Here is a 23839-nt window from a genome sequence, read left to right on the forward strand (position 1 = left end):
CATTGCCTTTTTCGTTTGTGGTATCCAATTGTGTAAATGTTTGAAATTGATGATCGAATTAGTTCATTGTATTCATATAGGGTTAAGGAGTATAGCTGTAAAAAATCATTAAAATCGGAGTTAAAATAACTGTTAAATCGTGATTTTTCATTTAGAACCGTTGAAAAGGTTTGTCCCGTTACTTGATATCTGAATGTTTGTTTTTTGCAACTTTTGGTGTATGCGATCTCGAAACATATACAAACAAGTTTGACGGTCGGATCGTTGAAAATAGTTTTGTACAATGCGTGTCCCATCAAAATAATAGATTCACTAACATTTGGAGTTTATTTATACTTTCATTAAGTATAATATAAGATTCTGTGGTATCTACTTGTGTAAATGTTTTAAATTGACGATCGAATTAGTTCATTGTATTCATATAGGATCAAGGAGTGTAGCTGTAAAAAATCATCAAAATCGAAGTTAAAATAACCGTTAAATCATGTTTTTTTCGTAACCGTCGAAAAGTTTTGTCCCGTACTTGATCTTTGCATGTTTGTTTTTTGCGATTTTTGGCGTATGCGATCTCGAAGCATATACAAACAAGTTTGACGATTGGATCGTTGAAACTAGTTTCGTACAATGCATTTCCCATTAAAATGATAGATTCACTAACACTTAGAGTATATTTATACTTTCATTAAGTATAACATAAGATTTTGTGGTATCCACTTATGTAAATATTTTAAATTGAAGATCGAATTAGTTCATTGTATTCATATAGGATCCAAGAGTATAGCTACAAAAAAATCATCAAAATCAAAGTAAAAACTACTGTTAAATCGTCCTTTTTCATTTATAACCGTCGAAAAGTTTTGTCCCGTTACGTGATCTCTGCATGTTTTTTTTTTTTTTTTTTTTGCATTTTTTGCAATTTTTGGCGTATGCGATTTCGAAGCATATACAAACAAGTCTGACAGTTGGATCATTGAAACTAGTTTCGTACAATGTGTTTCCCATCAAAACAATAGATTCACTAACACTTAGAGTTTATTTATACCTTCATTAAGTATAACATAAGATTTTGCGGTATCCACTTGTGTAAATATTTTAAATTGACGATTGAATTAGTTCATTGTATTCATATAGGATCCAGAAGTGTAGCTGTAAAAAATAATCAAAATCGAAGTTAAAACTACCATTAAATTGTGCTTTTTCGTTTATAACCGTCGAAAAGTTTTGTCTCGTTACTTGATCTCTGCATGTTTTTTTCTGCGATTTTTGGCGTATATGATCTCGAACCATGTACAAACAAGTTTGACGGTTGGATCATTGAAATTAGTTTTGTGGAATGCGTATCCCATCAAAATAATAGATTCACTAACACTTAAGAGTTTTTTTGTACTTTCATTAGGTATAACATAAGATTTTGTGATATCCACAAGTGTAAATATTTTAAATTGACGATTGAGTTCATTCATTGTATTCACATAGGGTCAAGGAGTGTAATTGTATAAAATCATCAAAATCAGAGTTAAAATAACCGTTAAATCATGATTTTTCATTTATAACTGTTGAAATGTTTTGTCTCGTTACTTAAGCTCTGAATGTTTTTTTTTTTTTTTACGATTTTTGGCGTGTGTGATCTTGAAGCATATACAAACAAGTTTGACGGTTGGATCGTTGAAATTAGTTTTGTAGAATTTTATAATAATATTTTTTTTTAAAATATAACTTGTGCAACGCCTAGATGGGGTCGTTGGGCAAGATCTTAATATTTTTATTGGTTCTAACTTATCAATTGACAATATGTGGTAAAGCTTGCCTTGACATTTTTATCGTTATTTATTAGTAGGCATTTGTTTAGAGATGGAGGAGATGAGAGTTTGTGGGATGCATCAAATTATTCAAATCCCTTTTTCTAGCTAAGCTTTTTGCTCCATCTGTTAATAGAATCTTCTCTTAAATCTGTGTATATACGTATAATTAGGATGGATCCGTGATACCAATTTTTTTACATAACTTTTAACACAAAAATTGGGAGGTTTACTTTGTAATGTATTTCAACGATCCAAACAGTCTATCTTTTAGATATTTTCTCAAATATCATGTCTTTCAAAAATTATCCAAATCCGAAACCATATAACTGTTGAATTAAGGTTTTAGGGTTTCTTTGTAAAAACGTATTCGTGCATTTTCTTTACTGCAAATAAATGTCTTAATGATTTTGGATTAATCTATTTTTTTACAATGATAATCTATAAATGATATTCTAAAAGATAGATGGTTTAGATAGTTAAAATATATTACGGAGTAGGTTTCACAAAAACTTATAACAAAAGTTATATAAAAATAATGGTGTCATGGAACCGTCCCTCTCCCCCCCTCCCCCGCCCCCCCCCTCTCTCTCTACCTCTCTCTCTCTCTACATACACAAACACAGAGATTTAAGAGAAGATTCTATGAACAAATGGCGCAAAAAGCTTAGCTAGCCAAAGGGAACTGACAATTGGGTTTCCAAGATAGGCGAACATGCTCCTAGTCCCATGATAAACTAGTTTTATAAACTTCTAAGTACCAGATTAATAGTTAATGAATATAATTAGAATATATAGACGTGGGATCCAGTACTATTGTTTCTCCATGAAAGGCCATTGATGGATCTGTCTGCTTATTATTTTACAGATGAATTAATCCAAGCAGACAAAGTTTTTTATAGGTAAGAACATTCTTATTTGATCCACGAGATTTTTACTGTTTGCAATTCGGAAATCTCATTTTTTAAGTACTAGATGATTACTACAGCACGAATCAAAATGAACTTAAGTCTCTCTAATCATGGGAACTTTAACTCAGAGAAAGCACGCCCGATGGATATCGTTTTTAAAATTTTAGAAAGTTGTTATTGGTATTGTAAAAGAAAATGAGAAATGCAAATATGGTAAGAAGATTCTCTCAAAACTAGACTCTTCATAGTAGTTCCAGCGTGGGAACCCCACCCCCAAGCAATACACTATGTTATCCACCCAGTGAACAGTAACTACCCTTAATGAACAGTAACCGTGCATTTCCACCGTTGCACTTCAATAGCCCTGATAATAGGCAATAAAATATTAGTATTTTATTTAACTATAAAATAATACAAAATAATTTTATTTGTAATTTCGGATAAGATTTTTAATCGTTTTCGTTGCGCCACGTGTCATTATTCGAAAATTTATAAAATAATACAAAATAATTTTATTTGTAATTTTGGATAAGATTTTTAATCATTCTCGTCGCGCCACATGTTATAAAATCCGAAAAGACAATTATTGGTGATGGATTTTTGATAAGATTTTTAATCGTAGTCGTTGCGCCACGTGTCATTATTCGAAAATACAATTATTGGTGATGGATTTCCGATAAGATTATTAACCAATCACGTCACGCCACGTGTCATAATATGTTTACAATATTTGAGGATAGATTTCCATCAAATTTTTAACGAATGATGACATGCCACGTGGCATTATCTACAACCTAATCCCTTCTGAATCCTCCATATAATCCACCATCCATCATCACAAATCTCACACCAATTTTCTCAAGATCTCTATCATTATTCATAGTTTCTACTTCATTCTTCACCAAAATCTCTATCATTATTCATAGTTTCTGCTTCATTTTTATAATGTCTTCTTCTTCTTCAAGGATGATATGGGAAATCGATCAACAAGAGGAAGAATTGTTTAACCAATCAGAAGGAATGTTCAATCTCCAGGTGACCCAAAATAAGAGGGAAGAAGATGAGGAGCGTAGAAGGAGAGATGCCGAAGCAAGAATGGCAAGAGCCTCATATTCCCGTCGAGTCATTCAAGTTATGGGTCAGATCTGCAGGCCCAGCCGTTCCGGAAACCTTGATAGAAGCAGGTAACGACGAGGTACGGAACTCTTGGACGATTATTTTGTCCGTAATAGTGCATTCCCTGATACGTACTTTAGACGTCGTTTTAGAATGGAACGACATTTGTTCAACAAAATCATTATTGCTGTTTGCAACCATGATTCTTACTTTGTGCAAAAGAATGATGCTTTTGGTGCTATGGGTCTCCTTCCCTAGCAAAAAATTATTGATGCCTTGCGAACCCTTGCATATGGAGCATCTGCAGACCAAGTGGATGAGATAACAAGGATGGGGAAATCAACCATTATTGAGTCCTTGATGAGGTTTTACGGAGCAATCGAATCTATCTACACCGACAGAGTACCTCCAGAAACTTACTAACATGGACTTGCAAATGCTTCTGAAGAAAGGTGAGATGCGAGGTTTTCCTGGGATGATTGGAAGTATCGATTGTACGTACTGGACATGGAAAAACTATCCAAGTGCATGACAATGCGCTTATGGGGACAGAAAATGAGCAAAAAGTATCATTTTGGAGGCGGTGGCATCTTTTGATACATGGATTTGGCATGCCTTTTTCGGGGTTCTGGGAGCTCAAAATGACCTCAATGTCCTTACCTAATCCCCAGTGTTCAACGATGTCCTACAAGGAAAGGCACCAAAATTCACGGACTGCGTCAACGGACATATGTATGACGGGCCATACTACCTAGCAGACGACATTTATCCAAGGTGGTCAACATTTATTAAAACAGTGCCACGTCGGCGAAATGCAAAGGAAAAACACTTTGCAAGCTGTCAAGAAGGGTGCGGGAAAGATGTGGAGCGTTGTTTTGGTATCCTCCAAGCTCATTGGGCGATCGTCAGGGGTGCTACTAGATTGTTTGATGTAGAGTCACTTCGATCCATCATGATGACGTGCATCATTCTTCACAACCGAAGAACCCGTGCAACATTGTGGAAGATGAGTACGATTATGATGACGTTGATGAATATGAGCCAGACACAATGAACAATTCAAGAACACGTATATATTGTGCTCATGACGCCACCGAAGAACCTGTGCAACATGAGCCATTAGAAAGGGATGAACGTTACAATGAATTGATCAATCAACGATATACTGCACTTTAAAGGCCATATATGCACAATGCCTGGCAAATTGATTTGATAGAACACTAGTGGGAATTGAAACAAGCTCAAGATACTTAAGTTCATTTAGTGTGTTTGTGTTTTTTTTTTTTTTTTTTTGGTGTGTTTATTTAATTTTAGTGTGTTTCTTTTAGTTCATTTAGTGAGTTTTTTGTTATTTGGTATGTTTATGTAATTTTATTTGGTGTATTTAAATGTCTTTTGAATAAAGATTCTCTTAGTATAAATAAATTACCAAATTAAATAAAGTACTAAAATCAATAAATTGGAAACAACATAAAGTACTCTATTCAATAAATAAGAAATAACAACCCAAAGTGATTGGAAAATTATGGACTCCGATTACAAAAAGTACTCTATTCATCATCACTTAACCAATTTGTGGTGCTACGATGATCTTCTCTTGTCATGCTAGGACCATCTTCTTTTGCTCTCGCTTCTCTTGCACGCCTCCTTCGCACCACTTCCTCTTTCTCCGACTTCCAAAAATATTTAGAATTTGGAGACTTCCCTTCTAAAGGCGTGTTTATAATGTCACGATCTCGTTGAGCCATTCTTTCTTCTCTAACTTGTTCCCTTTCTTGCCTAAGTAGCTTTCTTTCTCTCTCGTTAACTTGAAAAGCTCTCTCAACAGCTGCAACATTTGCCTCCTCTCTAGCCTTATCAGCCTAAAATTTCGCTATTTCCCGAGCCAAAGTCAATTCACCTTGGCGAGCAAGTTGTTTCATATACTTTGCATAATCATTCCTCGAAGCACTCCTTTTTCTCTTTGAAGCCTTCTTACCTTGAGGCCTAATTGGATAACGGGTCGATCCCGACGCTTGTTTAGGGGGGATTTTTGGGCACTTCTTCTGCTTCATCTTCATGAACATGCGAGCCATGATCAGGTGTAGATTGTAGAGGGGTGCTGTTCATGAAAACTTCTGGACCGACATGCACAACTTTGAATTTAGGACAATGTTTGACAATATTCCAACATTCCCACTGGTTGAATGATTTATTTTTGGTTTTGGTTTTGGCACCATACCAAGCTTGTGCTTGAAGTTGCTACACAATGCGGGATAAGAAATAATTATAATGAAAGTAGGTAACAAATAAATAATACAAACAAATAATTATAAAGAAAGTAGGTAACAAATAAATAATACAAACAAATAATTATAATGAAAGTAGGTAACAAATAAATAATACAAACAAATAATTATAACGAAAGTAGGTAATTAATAAATAATACAAACAAATAATTATAATGAAAGTAGGTAACAAATAAATAATACAAACAAATAAATAATATATTGTTACCTGATCCGCGTAATTTTCTCCACTTCGAATATTAGTACTGGCTTGTGCCAAGACGTTTCTCCACGTACTAAACGATTGGCTAAGTAATTTCCAACGACTGGACATCGATTCTTTGGTTCTTTTCCCACCCATTTTCTCAAGATAATTGGTATGAATAACACTCCACATTTCTCGCAACTGCATCTCATTACCTGTAAGCGAACTATGAGTAACTTTAACCCAGCTAGTACACAACGCAATATCTTCAAGAAGCGTCCAATTCGTACCTGCATCAGTAGTCATTTTGTTGAAAAAATATTGGATTGAAACTTTGAGAGAAAGATAGGAATGTGATTGAAAGTAGTTGAGAAAATATGAAATTGTGGTGTAAGATAGATGATAATGAGAAGATATTTATAAAAAACGTAAAAACAATTTTTTTTAAAAAAATTCAAAATTTTTTTCGGATTTTTATTCATTTTTAAATTTTTTTTATTCAACTAATTAATCTTTACTGTTGGATTTTTAAAAAAATTTGAATTCTAACACTCCAGAATGCGCCACGTGGCACAATGGTAACATTTATGAATTTTTAAACTATTTTTTCTTTTTTATTATTATTTATAAAGGAGAATAATATCAACCGTTGATCTCAGATCCAATTGTTAATATTAAATAAGATTTTTTTTATTTTGTTTACCGTTGCAAATCTAACGGTCCATATTTTCTTGCTGTTGAGATCCAATGGACCATGGGAAGCCACGTGGCTTCCCAACGGTAACAATTTGAAACTGCAATGTGGGCCCCATTTGCTGAAAACATGTCAGGTGACGCACCCCCATGCGCGGGTGCAGTGCACACGCCTTACAAAAAAAAAAAGGGCTGACGTTAGCCTTGCATCAGAAAGCCTTCGGGCTTGCAGGTTGGCAATTCGTGACAGGCCTGGTACTTGGGCCTGCCCTGTCCCTCAGGCCCCCACACGCTAGAGTCAATAGGTCGGGCTCCCGGGCCATGTTTGTTGGCCTGTACCCCGAGCTCCAGCCAACGCTGGAAGTGCTCTCATGGACTCTCAGTCACCTCATGTTTGTGGCATAATATTTTATAATGTTGGTATGAAAATTGTGCCAAAACATAAGGTGACAGAGAGTCTCGCTTTTAAGAAAGAGTCTCACTAACATTTATCAAAGAAAATTATCGTGCATTTCTTTTAGTGCAAAAAATAAAATATAAATAAAAGCATGATGACTTTTTTATTATAAAAGTTTCCGCTTTATAATCAACAATAATTTTAATGTTTGCTTATTGTGAATTGTGATCATGTTAAATTTGTAGTAACTAGTAATGTGACCTCACCACTTCTATATGCTTAGCACTTAATTGTTAATTTGGTACTTGAATATTTCTCTTAACATAGAAAATTAGGTAAATTACATAAAAATACCTTAATTATTGGGTTAGTCACAGTTTCATATCTCATCTTTAAAAAATGTCAATGTCATACCTCATCTACGAATTTATTACAATTTCATACATTCCATCAGTTGTCTATCAATTCCTCCGTTAAATGCTGACATGGCTTGAGGCGGGACCCACTTTCTATTAAAAAATTAATTAAATATTAACTAAATATTAAAAAAATTAAATTAAAAAAAAAACCAAAAAAACAAAAAAAAAAAAAACTAAACCCACACCCAGATCTTCCCCATTGACTCGTGTCCCCCCCCCCCCCCCGAAAAAAAAAATACACCCCCACTTTCTTCCGGCATCTCCTGGTTTAGATCTTCACCTTCTTCGCCAAATTCCTCTCCCGCATAATCAAAATCCAAAACCCTCTTAGCCCTGTTGCCATCTTCGCCGCCACCCAAACCATCAAAACTTGAATTCATTTCACCTTCACCACCCAAACCATCAAAACCGGAATCGATTTCCCCTCCACTGCCCAACCCATCGAAACCAGAACTCATTTCACCTTCACCACTGCCCAAGCCGTCAAATCCGAAATTAGAATTCCCTTGCCACCCAAACCTTTCGAACCCAACCCTAACCTTGATGGCTAATTCGATTCCTCCAAGCTTAGAGCTTCGAATTCGGAGGGATTCACTTGACCGTTCTCCGATTTGTTGACGGGAGGTTCTTCGGAAACCCTAATTGCTTTGTTTAAGTGCTTCAGCTTCGTTTTGCGGACTGGCGGAGTAGCCTCCGTCGACAGCAGCTTGAAATCGTCGTCGTTGTTCATCTCCGCAATGGATTTCTCGGCGTAACGGATGAAGAAAAATCAAATTAGAGTTTGATGGGACGCGATGGAGAGAAGGTAGAAGGGTGATGGGAAATTTCAAGGAGGGGAAGGGGATTTGGGTGTGGGTTTGGTTTTTTTTAATTATAATTTTTTAATCTTTGGTTAATATTTAATTAATTTTTAATAGAAAGTAGGTCCCGCCTCAAACCACATCAGCATTTAACGGAGGAATTGACAGACAACTGACGGAATGTATGAAATTGTAATAAATTCGTAAATGAGGTATGACATTGACATTTTTTAAGGTATGAAACTGTAACTAGTCCAATAGTTGAGTTAGTTTTGTGTAATTTACTCTAAGAAATTAATTAAAACGAATCTTAATATCGTTACCAATTCCCCCTTCATACTCAATCTCCTCTCCAATTAAAGAAGATTAATCTTCATTTTCTAGAAACGTACGACGTTGTATTGACTTGGTGTTTACACTATCTAATTTCCTAGGTTTCACTTTGTTCGGAGCATTGACGTGTCTTGTTGGGCGTATGCTCTCGATTGAATTTGTGCTAAATGGGTTGTTGGATCTTCCTTTAGATATTCGGGTTCCGGTCGATCCCTTGGACGTGGTTCAAAGTGTGGGCTTTACAGGTGGCTGGTTATTGCCTTCTTAGTTGCGAGAGATTTTTCAGTATGATCAGAACATAAAATAATATATTATGTGTCATTATACAAATGGTCATGATATGTATGTTAAAAAGCTAATAACTTAAAATAATACAATTTTCTACCAAGAAAAAATTTCTCTTCAGTCGCGGGGACATGTGACTAATCTATTAGGTTACTAGGCGGTGACGTGGCAAGAAGTGAGTGGCAGAAACGAGGCCGTATATGCCGCACGACATACACGGATAAATTTGTAATAACAATCCTAATTATCATTAAATAATAACGAATCAAAGACGTGCAGGAACGTAATGCAATAACGTTAATTAACCACCAAACTCCCTCCTTTTTCTCTCTTCCACTTTCTCAATCTCCCTCGCGCAAAAACACACAACAGTTTCTAAACACTCCCAAAAAAACTCCAGTTTCTCTACGGAATTTGATAATCCAACGCCACAATTTCCGTTTTGCACATTCGATTGCGCAGTTTTTGCCTAATGCACCATGAAGATGGAGCGGAAGAGGACGTTGACGATGAACTGGGACGGCCTCCGGGACGACGACGACGACGACCGCTTCTTTGAGTCAAACGAACGCGCCTCCTCCGTCGTTCCTCTTGACCTTGAGGCATCTTCTTCCGAAGATGAGGATTTCGATGACAGTCGCATGTCATTCGCCTCATGCGTCTCCTCTGTTCGAAATGACGTCGATTTTAGCGCCTTCGCCGCAGCCACTCCGACGGAACCGCCGTCCACTGCTGCAGCTCCGATGAGGCCGGATTACAACATCTGGATGGATACGCCGGGATCCATCACTGAGCGGCGGAAACGATTGTTGCAGGGCATGGGGTTAGCCCAAGGACCCGGGAAAGACCTCGTCAGCTTCAAACAGCTAACCAGCATTAAACGCCTCGTTTCGAACAAAATGGCAAATGGCGTCGTTCCAATCCCCCGGTCCATCTCTCGTGCCAAAGAAAATGTACAAGTACCGCCGGATCAATCGGTATCGGAGCCAGAGCCGGAGCCTGAGCATGATTTATTGCCGGTGGTGCTCGTCCGATCAAGGTCCGAGGGCGACATCGAAGCTTTTTCGGTCGACAAACAGAGGAAAGAGGAGATAATCGGAACAATCTCGAAGCAACGCCTTACGAGGACTTGCTCCACTATCGCCGCGCCTCGTTCGAGAATATGTCCGTATACAGAATCGGTCAAAGGGTCGCCAAACCAAGTAGGCGGCGCCACCCCCGCGATCCGATCTGTTCAGACCGGTGGTGGATTATCGTCGGTCTTCTCAAACAACGGGTTAGAAGCATTCTTCTTGATCAAGAATCTGGACACGGGGACCGAGTTCATCGTGAACGAGTACGATCAGGATGGGTGCTGGAATCGACTCAGCGATCTCCAAACGGGAAAGCAATTGACGATGGATGAGTTCGAGAAATGCGTCGGGTACTCGCCGGTGGTGAAAGAGGTGATGAGAAGACAAAATGTTTCGAGGGAAGGCGGTGGCGACAGGAAGGGCGGTGCGGTCGGTGCAAATTCGTTCGTTTCGAAGAGCCTGAGGATGAGCAAGAGAAGAGGTGTTGCTCTGTTGAAGAACAGCATAAGAGGCGTGGGGACCGCCGTGAGTGTGTTGATTGGGGAGAAAGATAGGGAAAACACGACGCCACCGCTGACGCCACCGGCCCAAAAGCCCGCCAAGAACTCGAGTTCTTCTTCCTCGGAGTGGGTCAAAGTTAGGCAGACAGGGAAGCATTACAAGGAGCTATCAGCATTGCATCTGTGTCAGGAGATTCAAGCTCACGAGGGGTCGATTTGGACTATTAAGTTTAGTTTGGATGCGAGGTTTCTTGCGAGTGCGGGAGAGGATCGGGTAATTCATGTGTGGGAAGTGCAAGAGTGTGAGATTATGTCGTTGGACGGGAATTCGACCCCGCTTCATCACTCTTTCGGGTCCTCTACCCCTGATCGTTCGCCATCGATGTCTGATCAACCTGCGCTTGGGCCATCCGAGAAGGAGAAGAAGAAGAAGGGGAGAGGAGGGTCCGCTAGAAAAAGCAATTCAATCCCGGAGTACGTGCATGTACCCGAAACTGTGTTTTCGTTTTCGGAGAAACCATTTTGTTCTTTTGAAGGTCATTTGGATGCTGTTTTGGACTTGTCCTGGTCCAGAGATCAGGTTAGCTCTTTGCTAATTGTTTCTTTTCCTGAATTGATTAGTTTAAGGTTAGGCTAATTTAGACTAATTTTTGCTGATGTAATTTGATCAATTTGCAGCTATTACTTTCATCTTCAATGGACAAAACTGTTAGATTATGGGATTTGGAGACCAAGACTTGCTTAAAGTTGTTTGCCCACAATGATTATGGTAAGATATTCATCCATGTAAACTAATTAGACTTGTACACGGGTCGGGTTTATTGGGTTTGGGTTGGGTTCAACTTGACCATTAAGTTAACGGTCATCTGAACCCAACCCGTTAAGCTAACGGGTCATCCGAATCCGACCCGTTAAGCTAACGGGTTACTCGTTTCACCCATTAACACCCGTTAACAATTATTATTATTACTTTTTTTTTTTGCATAGAGTTTATTTTTGGGTAAATTACACTTTCATACCTCAGGTTTGGGGTATATTTCAATTCCTTACAACATCTTTAAAACATTTCACTTTCATACCTTAAGTACTATTTTATTTCAAAATAATACCTCCGTTACATTTTCCATCCATTGATCTGTTAAATGCTGACGTGGCTGCCACATATATGTCACGTGGCCGCCAAATGTTTGCCACGTGGCAAATAAAATAATTTTTTTTTAAAAACCTGAATTTTCTCAAAAAAAAAAAAAAAATGAAACCAATGCCTTCCCCCGCCCCCTCCTAGCGATCCTAACCCAGAACCCAAAAACCTGCAAGAAGAAGAAGAAGAAGAAGAAGAAGGAGAAAAAAAAAAGCCCTAGTTCATCCCACCCGAGCCACCCCTTTCTCCCATCCCCCATCACCCACAAAAATTCCACCTGAGATTAGGTGGATCTACCACAAAACCAGTCCAAAAATCATCTCAAACTCAAAGTATTTTCAAAACCCACCCATACTGAAAATCACGAGATCCTGACCCGAGGGGGGCAGGGAAGGGGGAAGGTCGCAGGGGGGGACGAACTGGGTTTGGGGTTTTTTTCCTTCTTCTTCTTCCTCCTGTTGCTGCTGCAGGGGCTATTTTTTTTTTTTTTTTTTTTTCCTTCTTCCTCCCTCTTCTTCTTCTTGCTGCTGCTGTAGGTTTTTTGGGTTTTGGGTTAGGGATAGGGATGTGGGTCGCTGGGGGATAGTGGATTTCAATTTTTTTTTTCTTTTTTTGAGAAAATTCAGGTTTTTTAAAAAAAAATTAAAAATTATTTTATTTGCCACGTGTCAGACATTTGGCAGCCACGTCAACATTTAACAGATCAATGGATAGAAAATGTAATGGAGGTATTATTTTGAAATAAAATAGTACTTAAGGTATGAAAGTGAAATGTTTTGAAGATTTTGTAAGGAATTGAAATAGACTCCAAACCTGAGGTATGAAAGTGTAATTTATCCTTTATTTTTTGTTGTTAAGACTTGACTGAAATTACTAAAACATCCTCAACTAACGGGTGCTAACGGGTTCACCCGTTAGCGACCCGACCCGTTAAGCATCCACCCAAATACTAATATTAACGGATCAGGTCCAAAATGCCAGGTCTAAAACTAATGCTTAGCTCTTGCGTGTATTTGTTATCCAAAAACTACAATGCAGCGTACAAAATGCGCATGGGTAGTGATTTCTGCACTCTTATTTTGTCTCCTGCACTTCTACATGGTTTTATGACTTTTAAATTGAATAAAATCAACGGACATAAAAGAAGGGATAGCATAAAAGAAGAAAGTGGGAATGTCAAAATCACTACCAGTACTGAGACATGGGACACATTGTGTACCGTTGTTCCTTGATTAGTTTCTTGAGTTTTGACTTGGGTTATTGGTTTTGTAGTGACTTGCATACAGTTCAATCCTTTGGATGACAATTACTTTATCAGTGGCTCACTCGATGCCAAGATTCGATTGTGGAATGTAGCCGTTAGGCAAGTCGTGGACTGGACTGATCTTCATGAAATGGTCACTGCTGCTTCCTTCACTCCAGATGGCCAGGTACAACTCCATATGCATTGCTTTTGTCCAGATGCCCTACTTTTTTCGGGTTTGGCGTATTTTTGAACATGCTTGTAATTTTCTGAGGGCTCTAAGTTCTAACTAGTCAGTCATTTGAATCAACTTACAAAATTTTGTCATGATTTGTATTAATCTTTCTTCAAATCAATGTCGTCCCTATAGGCTTGCCTCATTGGTTCGCACAAAGGAAACTGTCATATGTATAGTGCAGAAGGTACAAGTTGCTCTTTCTACATTTTTTTTCTTCCGTAAATGTGAATTAAGACGGTCAATAATAATTGATAAACCTCATGTTGTTTCATAATTCAGATTGTAAATTAAGTCAGCATAGTCATATTGATATTCAGAACAAGAAGAAGAATCAAGCCAAAAAGATTACAGGTTTGCAGGTAATGCAACTATACTTCTTTCTCTAATCGAACAGTTTTGTGCCCGTAAAACCATCTGAAGTGTTTTTTACCTCCTCTGTTATTATTTTCATTGGAAACAGTTTTCGCCGATGAATCCATCTGAAATGCTTGTTACCTCCGCTGATTCCCGGATTCGAATTTTGGATGGCACAAACGTGACTCATAAGTTTAGAGGTATGCAGAGCTCATCCAATGCTCAGAGCCTTTCACTTCCGCTTTACAATTCTCTACTTAATAAATAATACCCAAGATGTAATTTGACAGGTTTCCGAAATACAAGCAGTCAAATTGCAGCTTCATTCACTCCAAACGGAAAGTATGTTGTATGTGCTAGTGAAGACTCCCATGTGTATGTTTGGAAGCGCGAAGAACCCCGAATCTCAGCCACGGGTAAAAAAAGCATCATCAGTACCAATTCCCACGAGCATTTTCAGTGCAAAGATGTTTCAGCAGCAATACCATGGCCAGGCACCATAAGGGGCGACCCTCCACCAGTCCCCGTGCAGCATTCCAAGAGAAACTCAAAACGCTCAACGCAACAGCCGCAATCCGGCAATGCATCCCCTACTCAAGAAGATGCAGGTGTAAGCAAGAGAATGCTACCGCCTCTCCCGAAGAAAAACAACAAAGACAATAACACCACAACCAATAAGGGAGATGCATCAGATCAAACACCTTCAACTCCTCCGCCGGAAGATCAAGATCCTGCTCAAATCTCTCGAACAGAATCCGGGATTGGAGAGTCGTTTAATTCAGACCCTTCCTCTATTAGGTATGGTGATTCAAGTTCTATGTCTGCTGGTAGTGCCTCCACATCATCTTGGTCTTCCTCTTGGTCATGGCTCGACAATATAGGCAACAGCCATGCTAGCCAAACAACACAAGCAACAGCTTGGGGTTTGGTAATTGTGACAGCCACTCTGGAAGGCGAAATCAGAGCATACCAAAATTTCGGGCTGCCGCGAAAGATGCAGAACAATATTTTTGGAGGCCCTACTTAATTGGTTATGTGCTGGTGAAGATATAGGATCATAATTTTCTCTCCTTAAATGGAAACAAATTTATTCCGCAAGGTCTCGAGTTCGATTCTCCAATCCCAAGAATCTCTTGTATCAAATTTCATCTACGAACAAGCTTCTCACTTGTCATGGATACATACATAGTCAGAAAATCGATGGTGATCAAACTGCACATTAGTATTTTTGTTGTAAATGTCAAATCTTGTTATCCTTCATCAGAAATTTTTGTAAGTTAGACCCCATCATCCCTTTCTACATAATGGGCACTTTGGAAGTTGTAAGCCTATTATTTTTGTTGTATCAGGCCAAAAAACAAGAACGGTATTTTCTTGTAAATGTCAAAGCTGACCATTATCACAAGTTTTGTAAATTATTTTTCTTAATGATACATTTTACTGGCTTTAGACGATGATGAAATGAATGAACGATGTAGATTATCACGTTTATACGAGGAATGTAGAATATCTTTTTACAGAAAAGTGAAGATTAGTGCAACTGAACAATACCAAGTATGACATTTCTACGAAGAACGTGAATTCCACCTTCCTAAAACGTAAACATGAGTGCAACTTGATGGTTCTGATTATGACTTTTGGACGGGCAATATGGATTCCTCCTTACAAAAAATGAGCAACTATTACAAATTCTAGTTAACCCATTTTGATTTGTGCATGCCTAATCACGTTATATTAAACTGAAAAGCGGGGCAGACATTCATGTGTTCGACATACTTAACATTGCACGCGAAAATATGGTAGAAAGCAAGAAGGCCAAAACTTCAACTCTATCTCCAACCAAATGAGGGTTAGATGACTCATTTTAATCCTGTAACCCTTCAAGAAATTAATATTTTAATGAACAGTGCCATATCATATTTTTGAGCTGGAATCTCAATAATTTTACGTCTCGGATTTCAAGTGCCACGTGTCAATAATTTTACTTAATGTTATTTAATGTTGTTAAATATTTTTTTAATGTTGTTTAAGTTTAATATTATTTAATGTTGTTCAATATTGTTTAATGTTACTTAATGTTATTTAATATTGTTTAATGGCTTAGTGTCACATCTCAGCCCAGGCCTCCACCACAACTCAGGCTCGACTCCACCGTAGCACGATATTGTCCGCTTTGGGCCCTGACCACACCCTCACCGTTTTGTTTCTGGGAACTCACACGAGAATTTCCCAATGGATCACCCATCCTGGGAATGCTCTCGCCCCTTTCTCGCTTAACTTTGGAGTTCCGATAGAACCCGAAGCCAATGAGCTCCCAAAAGGCCTCGTGCTAGGTAGAGATGAGAATATACATATAAGGCTTACATGATCCACTCCCTGAGCGATGTGGGATGTTACAATCTACCCCCCTTAGCCATTCTCATTGAAATAATATAACATAGAATGGGTGATTATTCCGCACCACTCAAGCAGTAGGAAAATTTAAATACGCAGAGCAGGGTGGGCGATTATACCGCACCACCTAAAATTGCAGTGAAATTAAACAACAGGCAAATTTTAAATATGCAGGGTAGGGTGGGTGATTGTACCGCTCCACCTAAAATTTGCAGTAAAATTAGATCTGCAGTCCAAGATAGGCGATGATACCGCACCATCTTGGATTGCAGTAAAAATAAGTTTGCAGTTCAAGATGGGCAATTGTACCGCACCATCTTGGATTGCAGTAAAATTGACATAAATAAACACTGGGTTAGTAATCAATATCCAAACCAAACAAGAAATCAAAGATGTGTGTAACCGTTAGGTTGAGAACTAAGAGCAGGCATGGAGCAAACAGTTCGTTGCGAGGGTATACCGTGTAGTGAGGCAGAGGAAGAAGATGAATAGTAAAAAGCTTAGAGGAAACATTTTTTCTTTCTTTTGTTCGGCGAAGAGAAATGAGAGAATAGTTATATTTAAAAACTCGTGCTGATAACGTGTTATAAATATGTAAAAGTTGGAGAGATAACCTTTTTAGTGATAGATACGAGCCAGATGTAAAGTACCACACCGTAATTATAACTTAAGTGGATGACAAATAAAAGACGAAGGAATAGATGATGTTATTTATCTTTCTTTCTTTCAGTCTGTATGTTTTTCTCTATGATTTTCTCTGTGTATCTTGAAAGCATACGGAGTGCTCTATTTATAGAGCAACTCCAATACTAATACATTAATTACACATTGAAAAATTTCAGCACTCTTTTGGAAAATATGATCTCCTGCATCCCCAAAGTCAATTTCAATCTGTTATGGGAATTGACAATGTGTGTGTGTAGTCATAAACAATACCAATGTTAAAAACCAATATGTGAGGGCATTGAAAAACTCCACCAAAACACTGTGAGCATTCACTACCCATCAGTATTTTCAACAAAACATCGTTTGTAACTAACAATTGAATTTGTAAGAGATCCCTTATTTTCTTTGTCTCTTAAGGAAATATCCGCTTGGACCCAATCAACTTGGGCCCAATACTAGGCCTCATCTTACAGTGTGAAGTCTGGCCTGCAGACCATCGCTCCCCATCGTCACCAATTTGAATTCCCGCGCTCTAAGATCTCAATTGTGAGCTGACTCTTCTTCCTCCTCCGCAGAATCCTTCACCCATGGCCTCCCCGACCTTCCACCCCGTCGTGGACGACAATGACCTAGAAGACGCCGCTCTGTGGGCCGTCATCGACTCCGCCGCCGGCTCCCACTCCTCCTCCAAATCCAAACCCCAACCCCGCATGCCCCTCGCTATCAAATACCCAAACTACCCTCGCTCCTCCCCAGTCTCAAACCCTTATCCTCCGCCCAAGCTGTTCAAGACCTCCGCAAGGCTCGACTCCTCCGCCGACTCCGACTACAAGTCAACCGCATCAGAGGGCGAGGTCGTCGAGGAACCCTGGGCGTTTCACCCCCCGAGGAAGATCGCGAGGTCCTCTTTTTCCGAAGTCAACGACACGAGTCCTCTGGTCGTAGTTCGAAATGTGCAGCGCACAACGCCTACCACTCCTACGACTCCGTTTTATTCGTCACCGGAAACGCACTTGTCGCCGGGGATCGGGAATTTTGCGAGCCCTGTGAGCTATGCGCAGAGAGGGGAGAGGGATAATAGCTCTGTAGCTGTTCATAGCATGTCCGGGAGGTTCCCTTCGGTCTCTCTGTTCAAGGAGTATCAGAATGCAGCTATGGCGGTAATTTTGCTTAGATGATTGAATTGTTCAGTTCAATTGGGTTTTACTGTATTTTAATTTCTTAAATTTTCCTACTTAACTATATGATTAAGCTGTAAAATTTGGGAAATTTGAATTCAGTAGATAGTTTTGACCGAATTTATGTTTCGTTTGGGCAATTTCAGTCGAATCTTAATGCTTTTTCTTTTTAATTTTGTTACCTTATTATAAAGATTAAGCTATGAAATTGGGGAAATCTTAATTCACTAGCTAGTTTCGAGTGTCGAAGACTCAAAGGCCTAATTAGTTTGCTGTGTTTGCATGATTTAAACTGATAGATTTTGGAGAAAACAGATTACACCATGATTTCTGGGCATCCTTTCATTAAAAAGTCAGGTAAGTAGATTAACAGAGCTGTTTTTTGTTTCAAATCAAGCGGGAATTCTAGGTGAAAAATGAGATGTGATTCTTGTATGTGTGTACAGGTTGGAGGAAGATATCATTTTACTTCAATCTCTCTTTTGAGATCAAAGACAAGACCATTGAGTTTGATGAGAATCGAAATGTTCTGCGTGCCGAATTTGTAGTTCGGGCACACATGCAGTATGAATTTTGGATCTTGGGAGCTTTTGCATTTAAGATAGTAACGCAATTCCTATATCATGATTGTCATACTTTGTTGTGATTATGGTTGCTATTTTCCCTCCTTCCTTTGTCACTAGGGGCGGTAGGTTCTCAGATGGATGGGGTGCATGCGATCGGCGTGAGAAGAGATTCAATAAAGCAAATCATGATATTCCGAGCACAGCGGAGACCAGGGCTAAAAGCAAAGCATCCCAGGTAAAATTTTCTCTCTTTTTCTATATTCCTTTGGCATGTTTTGGCAGCTTCATTTAAATACAATTCTATGCTTGTTTTAACCCAAGCTTATCGTAGAATGCTCATCTCATCTGGCACACGGCTAGGAAGTTCGCTTCTATCACCTCAGCTCACTTAGATTAGATGATTGGACTATTATATGTTTGCCTTTTTTCTTGTTGATCTTATTGTGAAAGTTAGACAAATCTGTCAACCTCAATGACTGAACTGTACCTAAATACAGTCTAACACCGTCTAAATCGTTGTGTTTGGCTCCGAATTTTGTGATTTATAGGCTTATAGCAGATAACTATAGTTTTTCTTTTTTTCTGAACCCCATATGATTTCCAAGTATCTTCTATGAATCTGTTTGATAACCTGTTAAAGTTTGGGACTCAATGTGTGCCTTCATAGAACTGGTTCTCCTATTCTGCTGGAGCTTGCTTTTCATTGCTGAGTGAGGGTATGATTTTCTCTTAATTTTGATAAATGGTGAGGGTAAAACTAAAGCTTCCATGGGGAAGATGACGAAATACACAGATTTCTTGTAGGTTTGGAGTGGAGTCCAGGGCACATAGCATCAGAGAGTTAGATAATCTAGTTTTAAGTGTCGGAACCATTCATGTGCTATCTTTTTTAAGTGCTTCCAGGCTTTGTTTGCTAATCCAAACATCAAAAGAGAAGGCTCCATAATTTGATTAAATTAATATAAAGTAAGCTTCTCGGAAAATTCTATGGTGCTCCAGAGTATTCTATATTCCGAGGTTTTTAACCGTCAGATCTTGGTCATTGTATCTATGATTCATGGGGTTTCATGCCCAACTGATTTAAACCTGGTGTTATTTTTCTTTTAATCCATTAGTACCTTTCCTTTTGAATTTATGTTGCAATGTTCTTAATTTGTATTTGGGGCGCTCAGCCGCCTGTTGGAAGAGTCCGTTGAAATTTCCTCTGAAAGTTCGAATAATGTACCTTCACATTTGCAGGATCTGCTAGGAATCGGAGAGTACCGACCAGGTGCAAGTCAGTTCAACCATTAACCGTGATCTCAATAGTTGTTCTCGATTTGCTTTATTAAGGTTCTGCTGTATAATTCTCAGAATTTTTTGTTTGAGAATGCCAGTGTGATTGTATCTTCACAATGTCGTTTGAACTGGAAAACTTGTTCCAGGGACAAATTTCCTACTCTAATTTGCCGAGGAGTGGTTCAAACTTAGGTGTAAGGAAGCGGGCACGCTACCTTAACCCACTAACCTAACTTATACATACACAAATGAACAGATTGGGTAATAATAGTGCAATCCAACTACAAGGCCGTTTTCCACAATGTACCCTAAATTCAACACTAGATGCAACCAATGAGACACACCCTTGCAGTTGTTTTGCAACAATATATTAGATTAAAGGCTCGTTTGGAAGTACAAATTTATAAGGTGCTTGTACTTATCAATGCTTTTTGTTTGTAGCACTGTTCAGTAACGCGTTTATAAAGAAACAATTTGTTGTTTGGCAGATAAACAAGTGATTTCGTATTGTAAAAGTACTTTTGATATTAAAAAGAGTGCTTGGTTGTCAACACAGACATATTAGAGAGCCATTCCCATGGAACTAACGAAACAGAATAATTTTTGTAGAAGTCTTGACCATGGGATCTTCCAAGGAACCCTCCAGCCACTAAGTTTAAAGTTTCGAAGTTTCTTTTTCTTTTTGGTCAAATTAACATTTCAAAACCTAGACAAAAAAATTGTAAAGACAATTGTCAAAGTGGAACGGCATTTTTGACTTTTGCAATTAAAAAATAAGGGTAGTTTTGGAACTATGTTAAAGGGACCCAAGTGCTACCCGTGTTTTTAAGAAGAGAAACTCAAGAAGCACCTCTTGGTGCTTCTAAAAAATTCACTCCAAGTGCTTCTATTCTTACCCAATGCATTTTTAAAAGTTTCGCAAAACAACTATTTTTAAGAACAAACGCGCTTTTACATTTTTTTTTTTTGGAAGTGATGTTAACTCTCAAAAAGCAATTATCAAACGAATCTTAAATTCATACAGTATACCATATACCTTTTTCTTTCCTTCTTTTTCTTCTTTTCTCCCCTGTAGCTGTTTGATGATCTTGTGACAATGTTTTCAAATATTCTTCAAATTTACAGAAAATGTGTTAAAAGTGTGAATCACACGTCAGGAAATTAAACTTCCCCTCAAAAGGAACCTGTAAAGTGACTGAATTCAACGTAATATTAAGAATTTGAATGACTAATTACAAAGAATAATTTGAATTTTTGAACGCATATTTAAAATTACATTCAAGCATTTTGAGCATACACATTAGCACAATTATTTGGATTTGAAGTCTCTTATGTTACAATGTATATAGCCATTTAAATCAACTTAGTCTTATATTTGTGTCATTCTTCTAATCTATCTATGTAAGCTTATTATAAAAATCAAATCCATTGTTTTTAAATTCTTTAATCCGTATGAACCTCAAGCATTATACGTACAATTCTCTATATTTTTTCTATTGAACGCGACGCTAGACGCATAAAAAAATATGCAAATTATCTTATATAAAATCGGAGCATTTGTTATAGAAGTATGTGTGTGAAACAAATTTTTTGTAGACTTCTTAAGAAGGAGAGTTTTTTCAATGGTAGCTAGTTTGGGGTTGCTATGATGTGCAAAAAAAGAAAAAAAACGTTATTTTCAGAAGCAGGGGTAAAACTGCTTCTACTTTTTGATGTTTTGGACCCATAACTTTTTTTTTATTATTTACTAAACACAATTTAGCCCCAGCTTTTGAAAAAAACTGAATTTAAAATAATTTCAATTGTACCAAACCAGCCCTATGAAAACTCATTTGTGTAATTTGGATTGCAGGACGAAGGGTGGCCGTTGGGATTGAGACCGCTAAATGCGAGAGTTAGGTTGATCAAAAACCGAGATTTGACCGGTGGTTCGGTCTCATTCAGCACTTTGATCACTGCCTTTCGGACTTCCTCCATTGCTTCTTCCTCCTCCTCCTCCTCAGATCTTGATACAGAGGTCAGTATTTTTTTGCAATGGATTTAATGATGGAAAAATATTTAGTGTGATTAGTATAAACCCATCATTAAGCATGCATTTTAAATTTGCACTAGCATGCCATACCACCATGCTTGTTGGCTCATCATTCTCCATGATTTCTCTCACGTCTCTGCTTTTTTCCTCCTTTTTAATAATGCAACATTCCTCTGCTTTCATTATGTCTCAATTTGTTATGTTTAGAATTGATTTCCTTGAAGTGTACACCTGCCATGTAGGTGGTAAGAGCACAAGACCATATCCATGGGGTGAGAAAGAGGGGATACCACCACTTTTTAGCACTTTGAGAAAAAAAAACTTCAGCAGATCAATCTGATTATATGTCTGCCAATGTAGCAGCAGATCAATCTGATTATATGTCTGCCAATCTGATTAGACATTTTTACAGTGCGATCCTAAATATTTTTTTTGGGGGGGAGTAACATGTGCTGGATTTGATAAAAACATGTAGATTTACATCTTGAATTCTTTATAGGAGAGCAACTTATATTGTACAAATACATTGTTACTGTAAAACTTATTCCAGTAATAAAATGACAAGTGGAGAGAAAAACAAACAATATTATTGTACCATTAGCACGAGACATCACTGTAAGTGTAACGGTATACTCATGTCTTATCCATTCTTCTCTCATGTTAGAGCTAAAAAGGTTTACATCCTCAATGTGTTCTATCCATGCAAAGGAAGCTAAAACCAGCTCTAGCTCCTCTCATTTAGGATGCTCTAATGGGAATGCGCATGAAAAACATTTCGAGTTCTATAATTAAATCTCTATAATTAAGTCCCAATATTTAGAGATTTCCCTAATTAAAGCTGGATTAGTCCATTTTTAGTCTTCCCCGTGGAAGACCATCATGGTGTTTGACCTTGTTAACTTGATATTGTCTCTTGCTTTTAATAAAATATCAGCACATGAAACTTCCCAATGCTCAATTATGTTTACTGAAGTGGAAACACACTGAAGAGGCCCATTTGCACTTAAGCATGATTGTAATACCGCTACAATGACGTTATTGTTGCATCTCGTTGGAACATATTATCATGTTTTGTGTTCAAGTTTGGTATTTTATGTAAATCGTGAGATTCTTATCTTAGTGATTCTTTAATCCACCCGGTTTCAGTCAACTGGATCTTTCTTCCATGACAAGAGCATCACACTGGGGAGCCTCATCGGCGTTTCCGGCATCTTAGACCTCTCCAGAAGATCCAAGGGGAAGGAAATGTTTTCCTTCTGCTCCAAGCTAACGAACGAATTTGTGAATGTGAGCAATAGTACTCCATCACTAGGTCACTTTCTTGAGGCAGAAAGGAGCGCAAGTAGCAACAAATTAACCAAAGAAATAACGTTGTAAAAAGCCGAATATGGCCCCGATTTCGCACCGTCTGTGCCGGTTTCCGGCCCCAACAGGGTGTTTATGGACGGTGCAGTTGCAGCTGCTCAGCCAAGTCCTTCAGAGAGTGGAGATGGCGGAGCAACATCCAATAGAGAGTTTTTATAATACGACGATGGATTTGGAACTCCATTACTGTTTTCATGTTTGTGTGGATAGCTCATCAAATGATCATTGACCCCTCATTGATGGAGGATTCTTATTTTAATTAATATATAAATATATAATTCTCTGAATTCCACTGCTTGGTAATGGTGTGTTAGTTTCGCACTTTAACATGCTCAATATTCTAAACTAATCTAATCTACGAGAAAAGGTAACGAATTCAGGTGAAAGTGGAGATACGTGATACTCTACCCCTACCTAACCCACATCTGCACACGCTCTCTTAGATTGCAAGGAAACTGCAGCTTAAACCCATGGAAACAGATTCTTTACAACACAACTCCTTGCAGATGCAGATATGTTAAAGTGGCTCTGTTGATTCCTCGCCACAGACGGCTCTTACCGAAAAGCTCAATAGTTTTTTTTACCT

The 23839-nt window shown here is 38.2% G+C and overlaps 2 protein-coding genes and 1 pseudogene across 2 annotated transcripts; all 3 read left to right on the forward strand.

Annotated features, from left to right (window-relative positions):
• The first annotated feature begins 9704 nt into the window (after positions 1-9704).
• On the forward strand, positions 9705-15161 carry LOC137744027 (uncharacterized). Its single transcript, XM_068483887.1, has 7 exons — positions 9705-11378; positions 11477-11567; positions 13212-13369; positions 13553-13604; positions 13700-13779; positions 13881-13974; positions 14065-15161. Exons 1-7 carry the CDS (start codon positions 9705-9707, stop codon positions 14799-14801), a joined length of 2886 nt encoding a protein of 961 aa, XP_068339988.1. The 3' UTR covers positions 14802-15161.
• A 2260-nt stretch (positions 15162-17421) lies between these two features.
• Positions 17422-20006, forward strand: LOC137744334 (uncharacterized). The gene is made up of 5 exons (XM_068484172.1): positions 17422-17994; positions 18312-18369; positions 18459-18576; positions 18696-18813; positions 19818-20006. The coding sequence occupies exons 1-5, from the start codon at positions 17422-17424 to the stop codon at positions 19869-19871; spliced, it is 921 nt and encodes a 306-aa protein (XP_068340273.1). The 3' UTR covers positions 19872-20006.
• LOC137744335 (uncharacterized) lies at positions 19973-23475 on the forward strand (annotated as a pseudogene).
• The last annotated feature ends 364 nt before the right edge of the window (positions 23476-23839 follow it).

This window comes from Pyrus communis, chromosome 9, assembly GCF_963583255.1.
Source record: "Pyrus communis chromosome 9, drPyrComm1.1, whole genome shotgun sequence".
Taxonomy (NCBI): domain Eukaryota; kingdom Viridiplantae; phylum Streptophyta; class Magnoliopsida; order Rosales; family Rosaceae; genus Pyrus; species Pyrus communis.